Raw genomic sequence first — 20089 nt, forward strand, 5'->3', positions numbered from 1 at the left:
TGCTCACAGAAGCAACATAAAAGGATATACTTATAACATATACTAATTAATAAGCAATTTGTTGTAGTACAAACATAACTTGCAACACTGAATTTTTAAAGTCCTTCTTGACAGTACATTTTTACCTATCCATATAAATATGAAGATTTATTTGTGTACTGGAGGATGACAGAACATAAACAATACAAACTCTTCTGTTTCTGACAAGAAGGTCGTCTTTACACAGTGAAAAGGACAGGGCTCTGAGCAACTTGATCTAGTGAAAAGTGTCTCTGCCCGCAGCAAGGCTGTTGGACTAGATGATCTCAAAAGGTACCTTTCAATAGAAACCATTTTGTGATTCTATGCATCGGGCTATTCCATAGGTCTGATCCAGCTTAGTCTCTTTTTGCAGAATCTCACTGCTTCTTGAACCTGCTTCACCAAGGGCAAGCCAGGCCTGACAAACTTTGTGGCCTTCTATGATGGAGTTAAAGCATCTGTGGATAAAGGAAGAGCAATGACATCATCTACCTGGACTTGAGCAAAGCATTTGACACCGTCTTGCATGACATCCTAGTCACCAAATTGGAGAAAAGTAGATTTGATGGATGGACCATTCACTCGATAAAGAACTGGCTGGATGGTCACGCTCAGAGAGATGTGGTCAATGGCTCAGTGTCCAAGTGGAGCCCATTGACGAGTGGTGTTCCTCAGGGAATGGTGCTGGAACCAGTGTTATTTAACACCTTTGCAGACAACATGGACAATAAGACCCTCATCAAGTTTGCAGACAACACCAAGCTGAGTGGTGCAGTTAACACGCTAGATGGAAGGGATGCTATCCAGAGGGACCTGGACAGGCTTGAGAGGTGGGCCCATGCCACCCTCATGAAGTTCAGCAAGGCCGAGTGCAAGGTCCTGCACCTGGGTTGCAATCCCAAGCACAGTTACAGCTTGGGCAGAGAATGGCTTGAGAGCAGCCCTGAGGAGAAGGAATTGGGAGTGCTGGTTGATGAAAGACTCAACATGAGCTGGCAGTGTGTACTTGCAGCCCAGAAGGCCAACAGTTGCATCAGATGCAACAGATGGGTTGCATCAAGAGAAGTGTGACCAGCAAGTCGAGGGAGGTGACTCTGCCCCTCTACTCTGTTCTCATGAGACCCCATCTGGAGTACTCTGTCCTTCTTGAATTGGGGGCTTCAGAACTGGACATGGAGCTGTTGGAGTGGGTCCAGAGGAGGGCCATGAAGATGATCAGAGGGTTGGAGCACCTCCCCAAAGAGGACAGGCTGAGAGGGCTGGGGCGCTTCAGCCTGGAGAAGGCTCTGGGGGGAACACATAGCAGCCTTCCAGTACCTGAAGGGGACCTACAGGAAAGCTGGGGAGGGAATTTTATAAGGACAGGTAGCGACAAGATGGGGGAGAAATGGCTTTAAACCAGAAGAGGGTAGATTTAGACTAGATATTAGAACAAAATTCTTTACTGTGAGGGTAGTGAGACACTGGAACAGGTTGCCCAGAGAGATGTGGATGCTTCCCTGGAAGCATTCAAGGCCAGGCTGGATGGGGCTTTCAGCAACCTGGTATAGAGGGAGGTGTCCCTGCCTATAGCAGGAGGTTGGAACTGGATGACCTTAAAGGACCCTTCCAACCCAAACCATTCTATGATTCTTGTTTGCCTGCATATAGTAATATCATTTCACAATCAGTGATCTGTATTTTTCACTTTCCAACTGGAATTACAGAGCTGAGGGGCACTGGGCTTTTTGTCAGAAAAAGCTACACAGTTTATTTGGTGTTCTAAAAAGTCTAGAATAAACTTATAAAATGGAATAATGCGTACCCAGCTTTGCTTGACATTTGAACGTCAAAAGTATTTTACTGGGTAGTTTATCTTAATCTAAAGAGATGCCTCCAAAAACAAAATTAACGAACAAACCACCCAAGGAAAATTCCATGGATGTTATTTATATTTTCTAACATTAATTCTTACGGTCTTGCTAATTTACTCATTGGAGTTTTTGAACTTTTCAAATCAAACAAGTACATAAAAACTAAAATACTTAGAACTTATTTTCCCAATGACAACGCAGAAAGGATGAGAACATAATATTTAACAAGTTTTGATTAAGCGACTACCAGAGGATGAACTGAAAAGAGGAACAGCAGTCAACAGCAAAAAATAGCTAGAAAAATTACTCTTTTTCTCCTCCAGATACGGTTCTCTATGAAATGTTTATGGACATTTCTTCCCCCAAATAGTCTCTCAGCCACTCTTCATTCTATCATCACAGCATCACGTCCAGCACTCTTCTATTCTTTTTAAGGAAGCCCAAATTCTCTACTAAGTTTCAGCTACATAAAGTGTACAGATCCCATTAACTGCAAGCAGAAGCATAATTTAAGCCTTGATATAAACAGACAGGAAATGCAGTTATCCTGAATACATAGAAATAGACTGGAAGGTGGAGGTAAGAGAACACTATTTTACCGATTGCTTTTCTGCCAAGAAAAGAAGAAAAGTTGGGATGGCCAACGGTCTGAGACACTTCAGTTTCTTAAAAGGACTGCAGGGGGAGCCATGGGTTCCAAGAATGAAAGAAAGTGCACCCTGCACCTGTTTCTCCTGGCAAGAGATGGCGAAGGCTTCAAGATTCTGGCAGCTGGAAGCAGGAACCAGAAATAGACCCTTGAACAGCAAAGGAGGGAAGTTGATAGAAAACCTGCTTTTATTAAGAGGAACTGCAAGTTGTCAAATTCTGTATTCTATTATTTTAATCTTTCTTTCCAAGCATCTGAACATTCAATTTTTTATAAAAGCTTATACGTTGAGTGATCTAAATACAAAAAGACAGTTTTATATACATTTCCAAAGATATTCACAATTAGACACTTTAATACTTAGTTTCTAAAGAATGAGATATACCAAAAGTGTCTTAGACATAACAAATCAGTACTTCTTTTTCCTCTCCAGAAGTCCAACAGCTGTTACCACAGTTTTCTTCTACTCTTTCTAAAAATATTTTCAACAAAACCCTAATGGATTTGATTAGGAAGTGTACCTAGTCTGGAGTTCCTAGATAAAGGCCTGTTTGACATATTTTGAAGGATTAGAAAGTTTCCACAGCAAAACCCTCATCTGTCCTGAACATTAATGTCAGAAAGTACACTTCCCTAACAGAATTCAACATCTCTGCTAAATATCCTACCCCTACAAAATTGAACTGAGCATAAGAGAAACCAAATACTTTCTCAGGAATAAAACAAAACCTTGTAAGAAATCCTACACTTCATTTTAAACATTTTTTTTTTCTCTGCACCAGTCATAGCAACACGCTAATACAGCTTCACCAGAGAGCTACTCTTACTACCTTTTCCCATTCAACAGATCCTCCTTCTTTATTTTTTAATTTTACCTTTTAAATAACAACAATAACAACAAAGACAGTAACCAGCTGCCTGAGTGAGCATGAACAAGTCTCAAAACAATTTTCATTTATTAGCATCTCCAACGTATGAACCAAAAGCCTTATCTAGATTATCACTAGACTTCCTTCACTGAGGAACAGTCAAGGTCAAAAGCTGCTGTCTGCAGATTGCAGCAGTTTACTTCCCATGCTCAAACTTAATTTAGCACAGCCTGTTGCAGGTCCAGCTTAAGACTGATACATTTCGTGTTTCACCGCAACTACTGCTTTAAGAGCAGTACACCTTCCTACTCCTCAGTAGCAACAGAGCTACAGTAAACATGCTATCAGCATTTCTTTTGTCTCGCTAATACTTGCTTTAAGTAGAATTTCACAACCTAATCATTAAAATCCAAGCAATTAGTCACCAGTCACTGTTGCTAGCAGTTGTGGAAACTATAAATGCCAAGCTGCTAGAAGGACCTGTCGGAAATATCAGACAGTTTGAGGTCTAACAGAAATGTAATCACTACCACAGTTGAAAGGAGAGCTGAGTCACTGTTCTGCTTGACTTAATATAAGCATTTTGGAAAAATTGAACTGAGGATAAATTTTACATGTTAGCAACAGATAAAACTGTTTAATTAAACTTTAACTTCCCTGAATAAAACCGGTGCAACTTAGCTGCAAACACTGAATGATTTTCTTAGGAATAAGTTTCCGTTCAGCGAGCCGGTATCTCCAAATGTGCATGGAGTAGCACAAATTACTGAGCACAAATTAGTGCCAGTGTAAACCTTTGAGATTCTACCTTAATTTCAGTGCAGAGATGAAAATATTTTTTAAAAGTTTAAATGGCTATTTCTAAATTTAAAGGGAAAAAAAAATAACCCACAGTCCTTAACTTTCTTTTTTCTAAAGGGAGAAAGTAAAGTACTTTCCTGAAGTACGCACAGGAGAATCCTGGAGACAAGATGCACAGAGCTGTCTGCATTTTTGGACCCTTTCAGGTTCTTGCTGTATTGCTTCCCCTCACAAAAGCACAGACTCAACACACAAGGAAATACCAGCACAAGATGTGAACCAGCTCCCAGCCTACTCACTATTTTCTTCAAGATTCTCAACAGCATCTAGATTGTGCATTTCAATATTATTACCATTATGCAGTCTTAGCTGGTTTTCCTCTTAGTAAAAAGAGAAGTGAAAGCTTCCTGATGTAATCCTACTGATAAATCACAATCACATTCAGTATCTCCTCACTAATCATCGACTATTCTTCTGAATACTCACACACTTAAAACTCACATGATTGCTATTTGAAATCACTAATCTGGTATTTACGTTTGGTATATGCAGCCCCATGGCAGCTCAATTCCTGACTCAACACTAAGTGCCAACATAGTAACATACACCACACATGCATCACCATAGCAGAGCAAGGGGACAGATTACAAATGACGGCTCAGTTAAACATTAAGAATAGAGTTTGCGTAACTCAGAATACGTAATTTGTGTTTCACTTAACCACTACTGCACGTTGCTTAACAACTCTAGGAATCATCTTCTACCACCAACTCAAACTTATCATCTGCACTTGCAGAAGTAAACCACGCCCCATCTTCCCTGCTGACTTCTGAGATGCTTATACTATCTAATAATCTATGAAATTCACAGCAGCTTAACATGAATTCCCTGCTAAGCTTTAAACAAATAGATGTATGAATATTAACGACAGGAGTCACACAATGAAAATGCTGAAAAGGTCTGGACTCCAGCCACATTTCTCTTTCCTACTGTACAGATAGGAAAGATTAAAAAAAAAATTTAACCTATGTCTTAGCTGTAAAGTATTTCAAGTGCAACAACTCATCAGTGTATACAGTAATTTATCTGAATCTTGGTCTGGAAGCACTCTGAGATACTCACCTGTTTGTACCACAAAACTGTTTTTCTAGTAACACCTTCTACCACCAAAGGGGTTTCTTCAAGTCACTGAAGTTAAGGCATGACACGGTATCTAGAAAATCATTTGAAATCTTCAACTTTGAAGCTAAGGCAGTTTTGAATAGTAGTTCAGCAAATTCAGGCTCAAAATATATGAAGTATTCAGAATCCAAGTGCTCTGCATATCCTGCCACAGCTGATAATGGAGCCCATCCTTTTGTTAGCGTGTTCTGTACGTATGTAGAATGGATCTCAGTTAAATCTGTACTTAATAAGAAATGAGCATCCTTTATTTAAATTATTTTCTGTATTATTCTTCTGATAAATACCATCAGCATTTCACAAGGCATGAATTCTAGCTAGCTGGTACAACTGGGGAAAAAAAAAAAGCAACAGAAAAAACTTTTATGTTTCCCAAATATTTAGGGGAAAAAATCTGACTTGAAAGCCCTTGACCAGCAGCTCTAGCGGCCACCCGTATGCTGCCCGATGGCTATTTAGCCAATTCAGTTAACAGTTTACGGTACAGACACAAATGAACAAGTTATAGCAGTTTAAACTGACATCCATAAGTGGCTGATATTGTAATAGACACACTGTTAACCACCCTGAAAGAGAAGAATGAGAAGAAGTTAACTGCTCCCCTCCCCTTATATTTGGAAAGCCAGGTGCTGCGTTGCCACAGAAGAGCAACTGGTACAAACGACAAAGAATTTTCAATGGATTGAGAAAGCAGATGATAATTATATTACTGAAAACTAAATCACACTTCTGTACTATGCATTAGATCACCTTTACCGGGCCATAAATTTTATTTGTTAGGACTGACTGAAGTGGCATAAGCCAGGCAAAGAAGTGCTGACATTATTTGTCCCTAAGAGATCTGATCTGACAGACAGAACTCATTTTCTTTTCTGTGTTTACAAAAGACAAATTATTGCGTGGACTATAAACACAGGAACTACCTATTGGCCCAGAAAGTCCCTGAGCAACAAACAGCCAGGGGCTGTGAGCCTTCAGCAAGTATACATTAACCCCACTTTTAGCCTCTTACTTAGACATCCACTTTTGACCACTGTCAAGAACAAACAAAAAAGCTGCAGTTATCAGAACGCACATCCAAGCTCACTTCAGCTACAACAGAGGCACTGACAATGCTGATGGCTGGCTTGTATGCTATTTTCCAAATTTCTCAGGGTTATTAAAATCTGTGAGATATCCAACAGAGTGCCAAGCCACTGCAGCATCTGCACATCTCTGGGGGACATGTGAGCCATTCTTTCATACATCACAAACCTGTCCTCAAACAATAACTCAAATGTCAATAGAGTAAGTTATTTCTCTAGCAATCACAAACGAAAGTTCTGTATCTGGGGAAACCTATCAATGTGAATTCAGAGCACTTCCACAATATTTCTTAGCAACCTCATTCCACACAGGCTTACTGCATCCACAGACAGCTATCACATTCTCCTTTCTTCACAATACCTTCTGAGTAATATACTCTCTTGTCTACTAGCCAAATGTCTGAGTGAATTGACTTAAAGCAAGTGACATGAAATGCTGACATGCTTTTAATGTTGCTTTTACCCTCAGGGAAACTGACATTGCACAATGTCTTTTCCAGAGTTCAAATGTTAGCTGTCCACACGCTCTCCGATCTACCATAATGATGAAGATCATCACTACTATTTTTAGTGGCAAGATGAAAAGTCTTCTTCACAAACATCAGCTCCATTTCTTCCACGTGGAATGAGAGGAGGGGAGAAAAAGGCTTGAGGAACTGAAAGAAATGTATACCCATCTAGATCACTGAGTGAAAATGCAACTGTCCTTTTAGAATCATGCAAATGAATGAAGCCAATGAGATCACTCAGTATTACACTTTTCAATGAACCAACCCAACTGATCAGACTACAAACGATATGAACTCCAAGGCTAAGAAAAGCTTTTACTGACCATGGCTCAAGTTTCTTCCCAGATATTGTCTTCTGGCAAACCAAGTGAGAGATGTAAGATTAAGAATATTTATCAATGCTTTCACCATCAACAAGATTTTAAGTAGCTGATTATATAGAGCTCTAACACGTCACATTGATACAGACTACAATCAGTTCCAAAACCTTTGTAAAGCCAATGCTGAACGGAAAGAGGTCAAAGAGCAGTTTTCTGAAAAGGTGGTGGAAACGTCTCAAATTATGAACCAACTGCACACTGGCTTGAAAAGGGACGCTTCCTAAGCAAACCTACAAAGCAATGCCCCTGTCTCTGTCCAAGAAAATCATAAAGGGGCTACACTATGTTAGTTCCAAAATGCAGAACCATCTTTTAAGCAAATATTATTTGCTTTGTTTGTTTGTTTTTCCCCATTTTACACCATCTTCTCATTTGCTGTAATCAGTTGAAGTTTCCCTGGCTAGTAGCATCTCAACACTACTGAAGAAAGTATTAATGAAAAATAACCTTCAAAAGAATGGAAAAGATTCTAAACTGAAAAGAGTCTAAACTGAATTTTTGAGACTGACGTATTTCTTCCCCCTCCAGAAACCAGATGCACACCTGTTCACTGGAATGATGACATACTATTATATATCCTCCATATGGACTATACATATGAAAAGGCTGGATCAAAGGACAGTCTGACAACAGTCCTTACAGATCTTAAAGTCAATGTGGTAGATGATGGTATTTCCCAAGGGGAAAAAAAAAATACATGGTTTTATTAACTTTCTTTTTCTGTATCTTAAAAAGCACTTCAGAGTGCGCAGAGGATAGAAAGTGGAGGGAGTCATCTTTCAGTTTTGTTATCTGTGTCTTAAATATTTCCGTGTTCACTATGCGTAAAGAGGTTTCACAACACAGTCAAACTGGTGAAGTCCTGTCCTTCATGCTGAGCCAATTTCTATAAGACTATCCAAAAATCTTAGCTGCAAACAGCATTCCTTAACAATGGCTCACGTAGCTCTGTCTCTTTAATTATGTTCTTTTTCACAAATTCTTCAATTACTTTACCTTTGAAAGCACGAGGCCAGTGCACCTCAATAACATACAGTAATTTATAGCTCTTTGTTACAATGCCTGGAAATTTGGAAAATTAGTTATAAATTGACAAACAACATTCTTCTTGCTGAAGAAAGGTTCAGTTATGTAGAGCTTTTGCATTTAGGTCATTTTTGTTGGCCACGGTGTTAAAGAGAAAAAATGAAAGTAAAATGCTTCCCTTTAATGGATTCTGTTAATTTGTCTTAAAAAGGTGAGAAGTCTGAGGTAACATTTTTACACATTTTATGAATACACCATTAAAAGGAAGGACAACTTTATTAACATAAGATTTAAACCAACTCCACTCTTCGCTGAAAGATGAACAGATTTCTGAATTTTGTTAAAAATTCCCTGTGTGCTCAGGCCTGATCTTATGCTTAGAGAGAAGCATGAGGTTTGTGCCTGCTGGGCAGAACACCCCTCTGCTTCCAAGAGGACTTTACAGGCAATTTTACACAAAGACGCCTACAACTCACATTCCAAATGATGGAAACATACCCTATGTATCAGGGAACAAACGCTGGAGGCTCTATGAGTAACCTCCTAGCAGAGCTAAAGAACTAATAGAGTAACATGTTCCAAAATTATGGCGAATGATTTATAAAAAGCAAAAAAAATTAGGACTCTTCTGGACCCAAAGGAGAGCTAAGAGCAACCTAAGTTGAAAATCTTGAAAACCCTGACTTGCCAGGTATTTACAAGGTTGACAGTTCAGCTATTTGTAATAAGCCAAAATTGTCACGTGGAGCAGGGATTCATACCGCAAGAGAACACATCAAGCCTGTAAGCAGCAGGTACCAGAAGCCAGTACTAAACTGGAAAACAGCTTTTTAAAGAAAACAACAACAACGAGCCACCCCAACTCCAGTGACAAAGTGATTTGTTCAGTTCATCACTGTGTAGGCCTTCAGCCTGAATGTTTTAAATTATTTAGCACCCCCTGAATAGAAAGCCATTTCTGTGCCACTAAGAGGCGTCAGGTTTTGGACTTACTATTAACTAACTGCCCAAATATGATTTTCTTCTTACTATGTTGTTAACTGTAAATCCCAAACAACGACACCAGCCTAACTTTTGACAATCTCCATTCAGTTAACACCGACTACAAAACACTGAGCACAGCTTACCCACAGAAAGAGTGAGTGAACCATTCCTTATTTTAAGTTACAGGTATCTCCCAGCTGGCAACACTCCCCTCCCAACAATGCTTCTAGTTTCTGTTTATAAATATCAAAACATGTAATTTATCAAATCAAATACAAATGCTACTCTGGCAAGCTTAAGTTTCCTTAGTTTCAACAGCTTAAATCTTTGAGTAAGCATACTGTACTTTTTAACTTTTTATTATCTCAGTGTGAATGGCTCCAGATAAAACAACCACAGCCATTATCAATAGTTCTGAAGTGATTTAAGCAGAAGGAAAATGCTAGTTCACAATTAGACACCAAGAGGCAAGAAAAATGAGAACAAGAAGGCAATAACATAAGGAGAAGATTCTCACTAACAGATAAGAACAGGTGGGCAACTTGAAATGAAACAATGATTAACAGGTAACCTTCTCCAGACAGTTTGATGAGCAGCACTGAACAGTGAGACTGAATAACAGGACAAGCTTTGATTTTTGCATCGCTGGTTTTGAAACAGCCATATTTGAAACAGGCAGAAGAAGCTGTTTTCCTCCTTTCTCTCCTACAACATGGAACCAAAACCACAATTCATAAACACCTTTCTATACACTATGCAGGTCATCGTCCTTCTTCTCTGCATGTTCATGGGTTTTTAGTGTGAATGATGAAAGATTATCAGGGCAGGAAGGGAGGAATACTACAACACTTGATATGAAAATTTTAATTGCATTTTTTGGGAAAGATGTTTGCAAATTAAGCTCAAAATATCTACCAATATTGAAATAATTAAAAAAATATTCCAAATCAGGCATAAACTTTCAGCTCCCCCTTGCAATATTTTACAGTAAAGGAGCAACTGAGAAACAAAAGTAGAAGTGTTGTCTGGGCAACAATCCTTAACAGATGGATAAAAACAGCTGAAAAGAAATGAGCCACGAAAAAGCAGCTCAGTGCTTGCTGATATTTTCAAAGTTTTGAGGCTGTTAATAGAAAAAGCTCAATGATTGTAAGTAGTAATTCAACTCACATAAAGCATAATTAGAAAAAAGAAATCATAATCCAAGGAGCAGGAGAAGTCGTTCGGTTTGAAGGAAGAATTTCTTAAAAAGAGTGAAGGGAAGAAAAAAAAAGATGCTGAAAAGACAAAAAAACAGACACCTCCCCACCACCAAAGTATTTCTGTAAAGTGAAAGATACACTGCTATGTGGTATCCATGCTGATCACATAGATAAAATAGATCCAATAATTGCTGTCAAATAAGGCAGATCTGTCAAAAATAACTACCTTTAAAAAAAAAAAAAGACATTTGAAAAAGGTTACTTTTGTGTGTGTTCTTTTCCCTCTTAGTGGAGTGATTATCATCTAATTATTGGAATCACAAGTGTGCTATTGACAGCTGCCTGCTGTCTTTACTATGTTGATATGTAACTTTCTGTTATGCTAACAGAAAGTGTGTTTTCTGACAGCCTGGCAACAAGGAAGAAACAGTGAGATCTAACAATGGAGCCAGTTTAGATGAAAAGCCCTGGCAAGGAAGCTGTGAAGACAGTAAGGTTCCCCAAGTCCAGCCTACAATGGTTTGTGGAGAGGGGGAAGCCCACTCTTTGATGGAAAGCAACCCTGGAAAGAATGAATGACACAAATAAATAAATAAATAAATAAAGCAAGGTATATCTTTCTGTCCCTACCCTATGACATCGAGTGGCCACGATGTTTAAAGCTATTTTAAGACTGGCACCATAAAAATGTTAATTCTTGCAGTACCCAAATCTCCATATTCAGATATTCAATCGTATCTCAGAGAAGGATAAGTTTGGTATCATCCCTGAAACCCCACAATACTTCATTCAAGCCTACCTCTACCTACAATAGGAGAGAAATTCTGAACAGTGGAGAAATACTCACCAGACCCCTGAGCATTTTGCATTTTGAAAAGAAAAAAAGTATGGAGCACAATCACAGCAAGGCCATTTACTACTTAGTAGAAATGCTTCGAGCATAGCTGATACCAAGGCATTCCAACATGTAGGCCTGGGCCTTTCTGATATGGACATAAAGTGGCTTTTAACTTTGACCTTATGTTAAAAAACAAACAAACAAAAAAACCACACAATCACCTTATATTACAAGATATAAACAAAAACATATAAAACCAAGTTCAACATTTTCTTCCTCTGTCTTTCACAAGAATAGCCTCAGTACTGTTACTGAAGGCCTGCAGAGTAAAGCAGTAATTTCAAGAAAGAAACCTTGCACACTTTACTTTCGTAGCTATTCTGGTGAAGCCAATAAAAGATGCTAGGAATGACCACACAAACGGTAATTTCTTTCTATGTATCACTTGCACAGATCTCTTTTCGGTTAGAAATGAATTATCCAGAACAGAGGCTACGAATGGTACCTTAACATGATAAGATATAATCAAACTTATTGTCACTCAAGTAGTTTGAATGTACTTAATCAGCAGCAAGCAAAGTCATAATAAGGCCTAAGAGCTGCGGGTTCCATTTCTACAATGTTTAAGAGAAGAGCTTCAAAGGAGCTGCAAATGCACCAAATGTCCTTCTTGAATGTACACAGGAAATAAAGCTCTAGAAGATATAGATATGATTTACAGGCTGAAAAATCATTTTCTATTGAAGGCCAGAGAACAGTTGTGTGAATTACAGAGTGTAAGCAGGGGAGGAGTCCAAAAGGATCATTAGGATTTGAATGTGGGTATAAACACCTAGGAAAAAAAAAAACCTCACAGAAGATCCACTGATCTGAACAATAAGCATATCAGTAAGTATATATCTGGGTTTTATTCACGGCATAATATTTTTGAATGGATAAAAGGGAAGAAATGAAAGAAACAAAGAAAATGTGAATTAATAGTTTTATTAATGTATTTGAGGAACAAGACTAGTTCCTTCTAAAAAAAAACAACAAAAAAAGCATGTCTGCTTTACAGAGAAGAAGAGAAAAAAAGTGTCTTGATGCAAGAAGAAAAACTGAACTACATTACTGAAGTTTTAAAAAAATACTTCTTAGGGAAAAGATCTCTATGAAAATGACTCATTAGATCACGGGAACGCTTTTAAATGAAGTACATCGTTTAATGATACAAAACACTACAGTGAAATACACATTGCCTAAGTTTTTCTTGGACAGATCCTTCAACTGTTACAGTCATAAAGCTCTCCTGAGGCTATCATTTACAGTCAAAAGAAACATTGGGGCATGCACTCCAGTGTGTAGTCCTGTATATCACAGGATAAGGAGAAGGACTTGATGTAGTCCTGAGAACGTTTTGCTTAACATATACCTATTTGGTGAAACTCTGAGTCAAAATCTCCTACCTTCTCTAAGTCACACCCGTTATAGAAGCATATGCACTTAGGTATCTGAAGTCAGTTTAAAGGACTTTATTTGGAATTTAAGCTCTATACATCTTGGAACACCTAATGTGGGACGAAGCTTATAATCTTTGCCATTCCAATTAAAATTAAAATTCCAATCAGAGCAAGGCATGCTTTTTACTGGAGAAAAATAGTAAATTTCACAGGAGCGTTACTTCAGTCTACTTCCTGCCACACAGACAAAAGAAAAAAATACAAAGCTCATATATATATATGTATATATATATACACATACACATACAGCTTTTTGTGTGTGTATATATATCCATACATAAGCACGCACACACACACACACACAGATTCTGTCTAATGAAAATTAAGCACCAGTGACCATGCTGTTGAACACAATAATTAAGCACACCATGATGTTTCCTCTCATCAGTATCATCCACTGGTACTTGTAGCCACATTCTTGTTAAGAGAAGCTTTCAACCATCTGAGTGGGTTCAGGTGCATCCACAGATATGTTTTCATTTGTCACTTCCTAATCTATTCAGTCTTCTTTCAAATCCATTGTGTCTTACTTCAAATCCATTTAAAATTAACACAGTTCCCAAAGTACATATGGGACAACCATCAAGTTATTTCTATGATAATTAGTTACCTTCTAGCATGATGACTAGAGCTTAAACCATGTTTTGTTCTATTGGAGCATAAAACTATGAGAACATGTCTCAGAAAGCTACAGCCTGATGACAAATTTTCAGTCTTGCAATGATTCCCTTTTTCAGCTGCAACTGAAGTACATTACAGGAAAACTACAAGCTAACATGATTTGGCTCTTCATGAACTTTAGAAGACATATTTTAAAATGCATTAATTTCAAAGTTAATACAAATTGGTTGAGAAAGGACTGTAAAATACATTTATAAACCTATTGAAGAATATGATAATGACTGTGACATTATGTAAACCAAAGTCATCCATGACTCAACATCTGCGCCTTCGGGAAGTTGGTCTCAATAGCAAAAAGCAGGTCGCAACCAATATTATATTCAACAGCAAACTTAACAACCTTCTCTCAACAGTGCATGTCTAGTATCACAGATACCTTTATAGGTAATAGTCTATCCAGCTCACAACAAAGCACATGCTGATACGTGCAAGGAAATGAAGCGATCAATCGGTCAGTAATATAAACACTATAAACACTGATACCTGCACCTAAGAGCTCGCTCACATGCCTAATTCTTCAAGTTAGTTAGTTGACAGGGTGGGTGCGTAGGACAGAAACCTTGACAGATCCCTCCAGTTCTAACGAACAGAACACGAGCAAAATTAGTATTTCTTTTCAAGAATTCCCTCATGTCTTCCTGGCAGTACCCTAACGCAGACACTTCCAGTCCTTAGCAGTCTACCAAAAAAAAAAAGCCCGTGTTCCTGAAAGCTTTTAAAAATGTTATTTTTAAATGCCTCCAGCATCATAAATATTATTTATTGCATGCAGTTATTTATTAAAAATATCACCAGTAGTCAACATTCACTCCACATATTTCCCATTTCAGCCAAGCAAGTTCTTGATCTGCCAAAATACCGTACTGTTTACCTCACTGACCTTGGGACTGCCTTCCTCCAGTATTTCTCCCTCATCAGTTTGCATGGGAACAGGATCTGTGCAAAGCTCTGCAGAAATGCAAAATACTGCCTAAAAGATAAAAAGAAATATATAGTTTTTAAAAGAATTATTTGCTGCCTTTAACAGTGTTACGCGAGATTGCAGTGCACATGAATAGTAACTCCAGGCTATGACCTTCCATGTTCACATATTCCCTGAATTTACGTTTTGTGCAAACAAGTAAGGCATCTGCTATTCAGGATAAGATGTAATTCTACTTAACAAGAGAAAAAGCACCTAACAGGAAACTGGTGTCTTTTCCATGTTGAAATACATCACTGTTGAGTATTTTTTGCATTCATTGTGTTCACTGATTAAAGCTACGGTCAATATGAAATAATCACAGAGAGCACAGGCGAGCAAATTTTTCTTATGGGAAAACAGCTTTTGTGCAGAATACTACATTCACTGATACAGCTTCCAGTCTATAGGTTATCAGTCTGAAATACAGTCAAGACTACCAGTCATCCTGGGAGTAACTCTGAATTCTTACTGCAGGGAATTTCTCTTTGACTTCGTTTTAGAAATAAATACCGTCTGAGCTCTAAACGGTTCAGGAAGCAAATAAAGTCAGTCATCTTTATGTCGCTATTTCCAATCTAACGAAGGCCAACAGCTCCCAGCATTTTCACTGTTCAGCACTACTTGCTAACTTTTTAAATTTCTCTGACAGTGTCAGTGCATTTCCAACTGAACGAATTCTACATCCCAAATTCCTACCATAACATTTTATCTTCTTGACAAATGCAATACAGTTAGAAAGACTTCGATTAAGAAGTTAAGAACATCTTTCACTCCAGAGTATAAGCCATCTTTCAGGTGCAATTCAGCAAAAATCTCTAATTCAAAAAGGTAGGATATCTGCTATTAGCAGATCCATGATATTCCAGTTCTGTGGAAATAAGGGCTCACACCAAGTTTAAAACTATAAAGCAAATAGCTTCTTTTCACAGGGTGCGAGGATCTCAGAAGATTCTTGCCCTACTATTACGACAGATTCAGTTACAAACAACTTTATTTCCCTTTTCAATGAATGCTAAACTTTTGAACTAGCACTGTCACTACAAATGTGGTGCTCTATCTTAACCTGTATCTTCACATGCTAGCACAAGGCATAACAGGTATAACCTTTCCAAATTAAGAAAATGCTTTCTGCACAGCTCATGAACTTGAAATGGGCAGGCTGTACAATCAATGCCACTACTGAGTGAATGTATTGATTGTTCTCAAACCTAAGATTTAGCTTAACAAATCAAGCACACTGTGTTTGTCCAAAACCACCTCCGAATATTCAGATAGGACTTTTTGAAGTGCATGAAATAAGCTGATTGAGATCCAACACATTCTGAAAGCGTTGTATCAGCTAGCAGTAAAAGATGCATTATTTTATCCCTTTGTTGCCCCACACCATTGCATACAAGTTAACCACGAATACAGTGTGAAAAACAGTTCTTTCTAGCACAACACAAATCAGTGCTCTGGAAATATCTTCCGCTTTCATGCCCTTCCAAAAATTCTACTGTAAATTACGAAAGGGGCATAATCAATTCATACAGGATTAACAACAAATTAATCTAAATTTCAGCCCCTTCTGCAGCATGTCACTGAGCAACATTAATATATGCGAGACTAAAGTTTGTCACTTTAACAAGGAGATTAAGTAAACAAAGGCAGGAACATCACAAGTGGAATACTGTATGAAATGCTCCTAAAGGAATTTGGAGTTAGGCTCTACTAGCAATGAAATTCCTAAGCACAAGATACATCTGTGCTGGAGTAACTTCCATTCTAACAAATAAATGCTGGTAAGGACAGACCTTGGGGAAATTAGAACTGTAAGGTTGATGAAGATAAGTTATTCTGTCAGTAATCAGAAATCTGAAGTACCAAATGGCATGCAAGACGTGTATCATGCATGCATCCAAGATCTTGTGTCCATACTGGGTGCTCTCCACCAAGGCGAGCTCCTTCACCATAGCAAGGGCTCGGCCCTGTCCATGGTACTTGGCCACACTTCATTTCCCAGTCCGATCTCAGTTTGCTGGGGCATGGACTTCCTCACCTCCCTTGGTGAGATCACGTTCAAGCCATTGGGAAGCTCCACAGATTGTTGCACAGACAGCATACAGCCCAAGAGCCAGAACAGCTTTGGCCAGAAAGACTGCTATGGCACCAAACTGACTTCAGATCAGAATTACAAGAAAGATGGAACTTGAGCTGCAGAAGCACTGAAGAAAGTTAATACAGCAAGATCAGTCAGGTCAAAACAAGACCACTGTGAGGACTTGTCACTGTTCATTAAGAGTACTAGAAGAACTCAAATACGAACCTCAGAACTGCTATGTTTATTTTCTGAGATCTCCCCTGTTACTAAGGGAAAGTGGCAAAATTTGACATGAGCTTCTATATACTGCTCCAGGAGGATTAAAAAACAGAAGAAAAAAAAAAAACAAGAATCTTAAAAAAAAACATCAAGGAAAAAAAGAAAAAAGTAGAACTATGAAATAAAATCAGGAAAAAAATAGAAAGGCTACAAGAACAACAGCAAGCAAGCTGCCTCATAGAGGAGAGAATAAATACATTAGAATAATCAGTATCTCAGAGAGTGGAGTGAGAAGCAGAAGTAACTGCAATGGAAAAGGAAAAAAAATTCACTTTTCATTTGCCCACAGTTCATCCACAACTCATATTTTATCAGCTTTAATGTTCAAAACATAATTGATTTTACCATTTCATACAACATTCAGCTAGCACAAACTCATTCACATGGGATGGCAAGAAGCTGGAAGTTAAAAGGTTCTAATTTGGGGGAAAATTAAAATGCACAAAAGTAATCTTGCAGCTGGTACAGGAAGAGCTTAAGAACCTGAAGCCACAGACTACAGGAGGAAGTTTTGCCGAGTACTATCCTTTTATTGTATTTTTCCCTGTGGATTTTGGCTTTTTTCAGGATACAAACTATCGAGTAACAAACTATATGTCCAATTCAATACTAACATTTTTACCTACTTTCCTTGACTCCCTACAAAAGGAAGGATTCACAGAGCCGCTAGCATAAGAATGCTGCACTTCAAGCTTCCTTATTGCCAAAAGTAGACATCTGGGGATTTCCAAATCCCTGAGAAAGCATTTCTGTGGCAGACTTTTTTGTAGTAGTCATTACAACTGAGGATGACTTCTCAGTCAAGGAAGCATACTGCCAGCATACGTAGAATCAACACAGTTATTCCATGTTGTTGGCAGTGTCAAACCTCTTAAGCTTCTGAGCAGAAGGTTGAAGATCACACTTAGAGTAGCTTTCTTATTTTGTACACAGAGGATAGAGAGACAGTTGGTACTACAGTCCTGTAAGATTGAAAAAGAGGCCAACAAAATGAACAGTAATGTGATGCACCATGTTCCCTGGGGATAAAGTTGGATAAAGTTTACAGACAGTCCATTTAGAGTTTCAGATCTGACACCTATGAACAAAGCCACTCTTGGAAAAGGTCAAAGCATGATAATCCTCTTCGTCCTTTCTTGCATATACACACCAAAACTACTTCAGATGGGACTGAAGTCCCTCAGCCCTTTTGTTCAGCTGAGGTCTTCTGAAAATACTAGCTTCAGCATGAGTGAAAAGCACCCCAGTGAAAAGTCTGACAAATAGCGTACAGGTATGTCAACATTCACCTAGCAGATGCATATCTACAGTTAGTAACAGTTTTTAACTCTAAAATATAATACAGCTATTAGAAAAGGTAGAGACACTCACTAATATGAGCTTGCTATTGTTCTTACGAACCTTAATGCCTAAGATAACATTATCCTATCATAAAGTAATAAGGCTTCAGGCCAAATCAGCTTAATGTTTAGTTCTATTTGTGTTCCATCACTTTCTGAAACAAAGACGTACAGAATTTATTCAGCGCTAACAGGATGATGGATACGGCTACCAGTCATAAATACAGGGTAAGCATGACAGTGGAGAGCAGCCATCTTCTCACTATTGCATTCTAGAAAAGTCTGGCAAGTAAAACTCAGCCAAACTTCCATACACTCACAAATCCCTGAAGAGTAATTCCAATGAACAAGGTACTTCCTCAGCCTGACTTTCCCTCATGTAGAAAGGTCGATTTTTCAGAAACATAAGAGCCTCATCAGCAAGGGAGCTGATGTCTTGAATTTTGCTGGGTGTCAAATAGTCATGATCAGAACTAAGCACCTTATCTAATTACTACATGGGTCTTCCAGCACTATTTTTTCAGATTGCCAGCAGCAATCACAGAACAAAGAGGAAAATAGTGTCTTTCATACGATATAGAGAAAAGAAACTCTTTTTAATATAAAATCAGTTGTGGTTCCTATGCATTGTGAAGTCTGAATCGGATAGGGCCCACAGAAAACCCTCAAAGGATAGCAAGGTTGTCACCATTAGAGATGGAGAGCAAAACCTGAAGGTACTCTCTCAAGAGCATAAAGCAAAACAAGCAGACAAATGCTCTTCAGAACACAACAAACTTGTACACATGCCATACGTGAAAACAGGAGTTCAAATGAAGGTAGAACGATACAGAACTATGTCTTAAATAGAACTGTTTATTTTACTAACACAACAGTTTTGATTGATCATTGCAATCACTGGCCTTCATGTATGCATGCAGACAAAAATGTGTTATTTTTTAACAGATTATCTAGCTATATTATGAAATGGCTATAGTTTCATATTACATGGAGTCTGTTCTCACTGTGCAAAAGCAACACAGAATTTAACATACGGAAAAAGAACAGAAGAGTTTTTGCCATTTTAAATGAGAGTTATGAGATACTGAGATAAAAGCAAGAGCATCCAGAAGAAAAATAAAGCTTAAATTTAAATTAATTGCTTATAGGAACTAAAAACTTGCAGATATCAGTGACTTTGAAAAGGAAATTAATTTATGATGAGATTTTAAAGAAAGCCACCATATAAATCAACTGTAGCTGATATACACAAATCCCATCAGGCAGTTATATAAAATCTTTCATATCCAAACCCACCGGAAGTAACGCACTAGAAAATATATCTGATGGCAGCAATGTATTGCACAAATGATTAAAAACTAGTATGGGCAAATGTTCATCTCACTTTCAACTTTCAAGAATGCAATACTGAACTCTAGTTGACTTTTTACCTTTGACAGTTTCCAAGGGCCACCAAAGCCCGCAAGGATCCGTCCTGGCTACATTCAGTGCAAAAACGAAACCCTACAAGACAAAAAAATTATATATGTTAAAAAAATAAATAAATCAGACATCCAACGTGGTCTTTACTAGATAAAAACCGCATAGAAGTGAAAGACAATTGCCTCTGAAGCTCAGCAACGCCTACTCACAAAGTATTTAGAAAATGTCATAGTTATCTTGTCAGATAATGTGGAGTAAATAAAAACTTGTAATTGCAAAAGAGCAACACAGGTTCCTTTCCTCTCCCTCAGTGTAATGTATGCAATATTGTGGAGACAGGGAAGAAAAAGAGCTATAGTTACACATACAGTTACTCTAATCCCTCCTCTTCACTATTCTTCTACCTCAACTGCCGCCCCAATCTA

General features: G+C 38.1%; 1 protein-coding gene across 1 annotated transcript in view; it reads right to left on the reverse strand.

Annotated features, from left to right (window-relative positions):
• The window catches only part of TNRC6B (trinucleotide repeat containing adaptor 6B), a 141535-nt gene that overhangs the window by 105879 nt on the left and 15567 nt on the right, over positions 1-20089 (reverse strand). The window contains exon 3 of the mRNA XM_046907653.1: positions 14451-14549. Within this exon, the coding sequence (XP_046763609.1) occupies positions 14451-14549 (99 nt within the window). The remainder of the gene's footprint in view (positions 1-14450; positions 14550-20089) is intronic.

This window comes from Gallus gallus, chromosome 1 (assembly GCF_016699485.2).
Source record: "Gallus gallus isolate bGalGal1 chromosome 1, bGalGal1.mat.broiler.GRCg7b, whole genome shotgun sequence".
In the NCBI taxonomy this organism is placed as follows: Eukaryota; Metazoa; Chordata; class Aves; order Galliformes; family Phasianidae; genus Gallus; species Gallus gallus.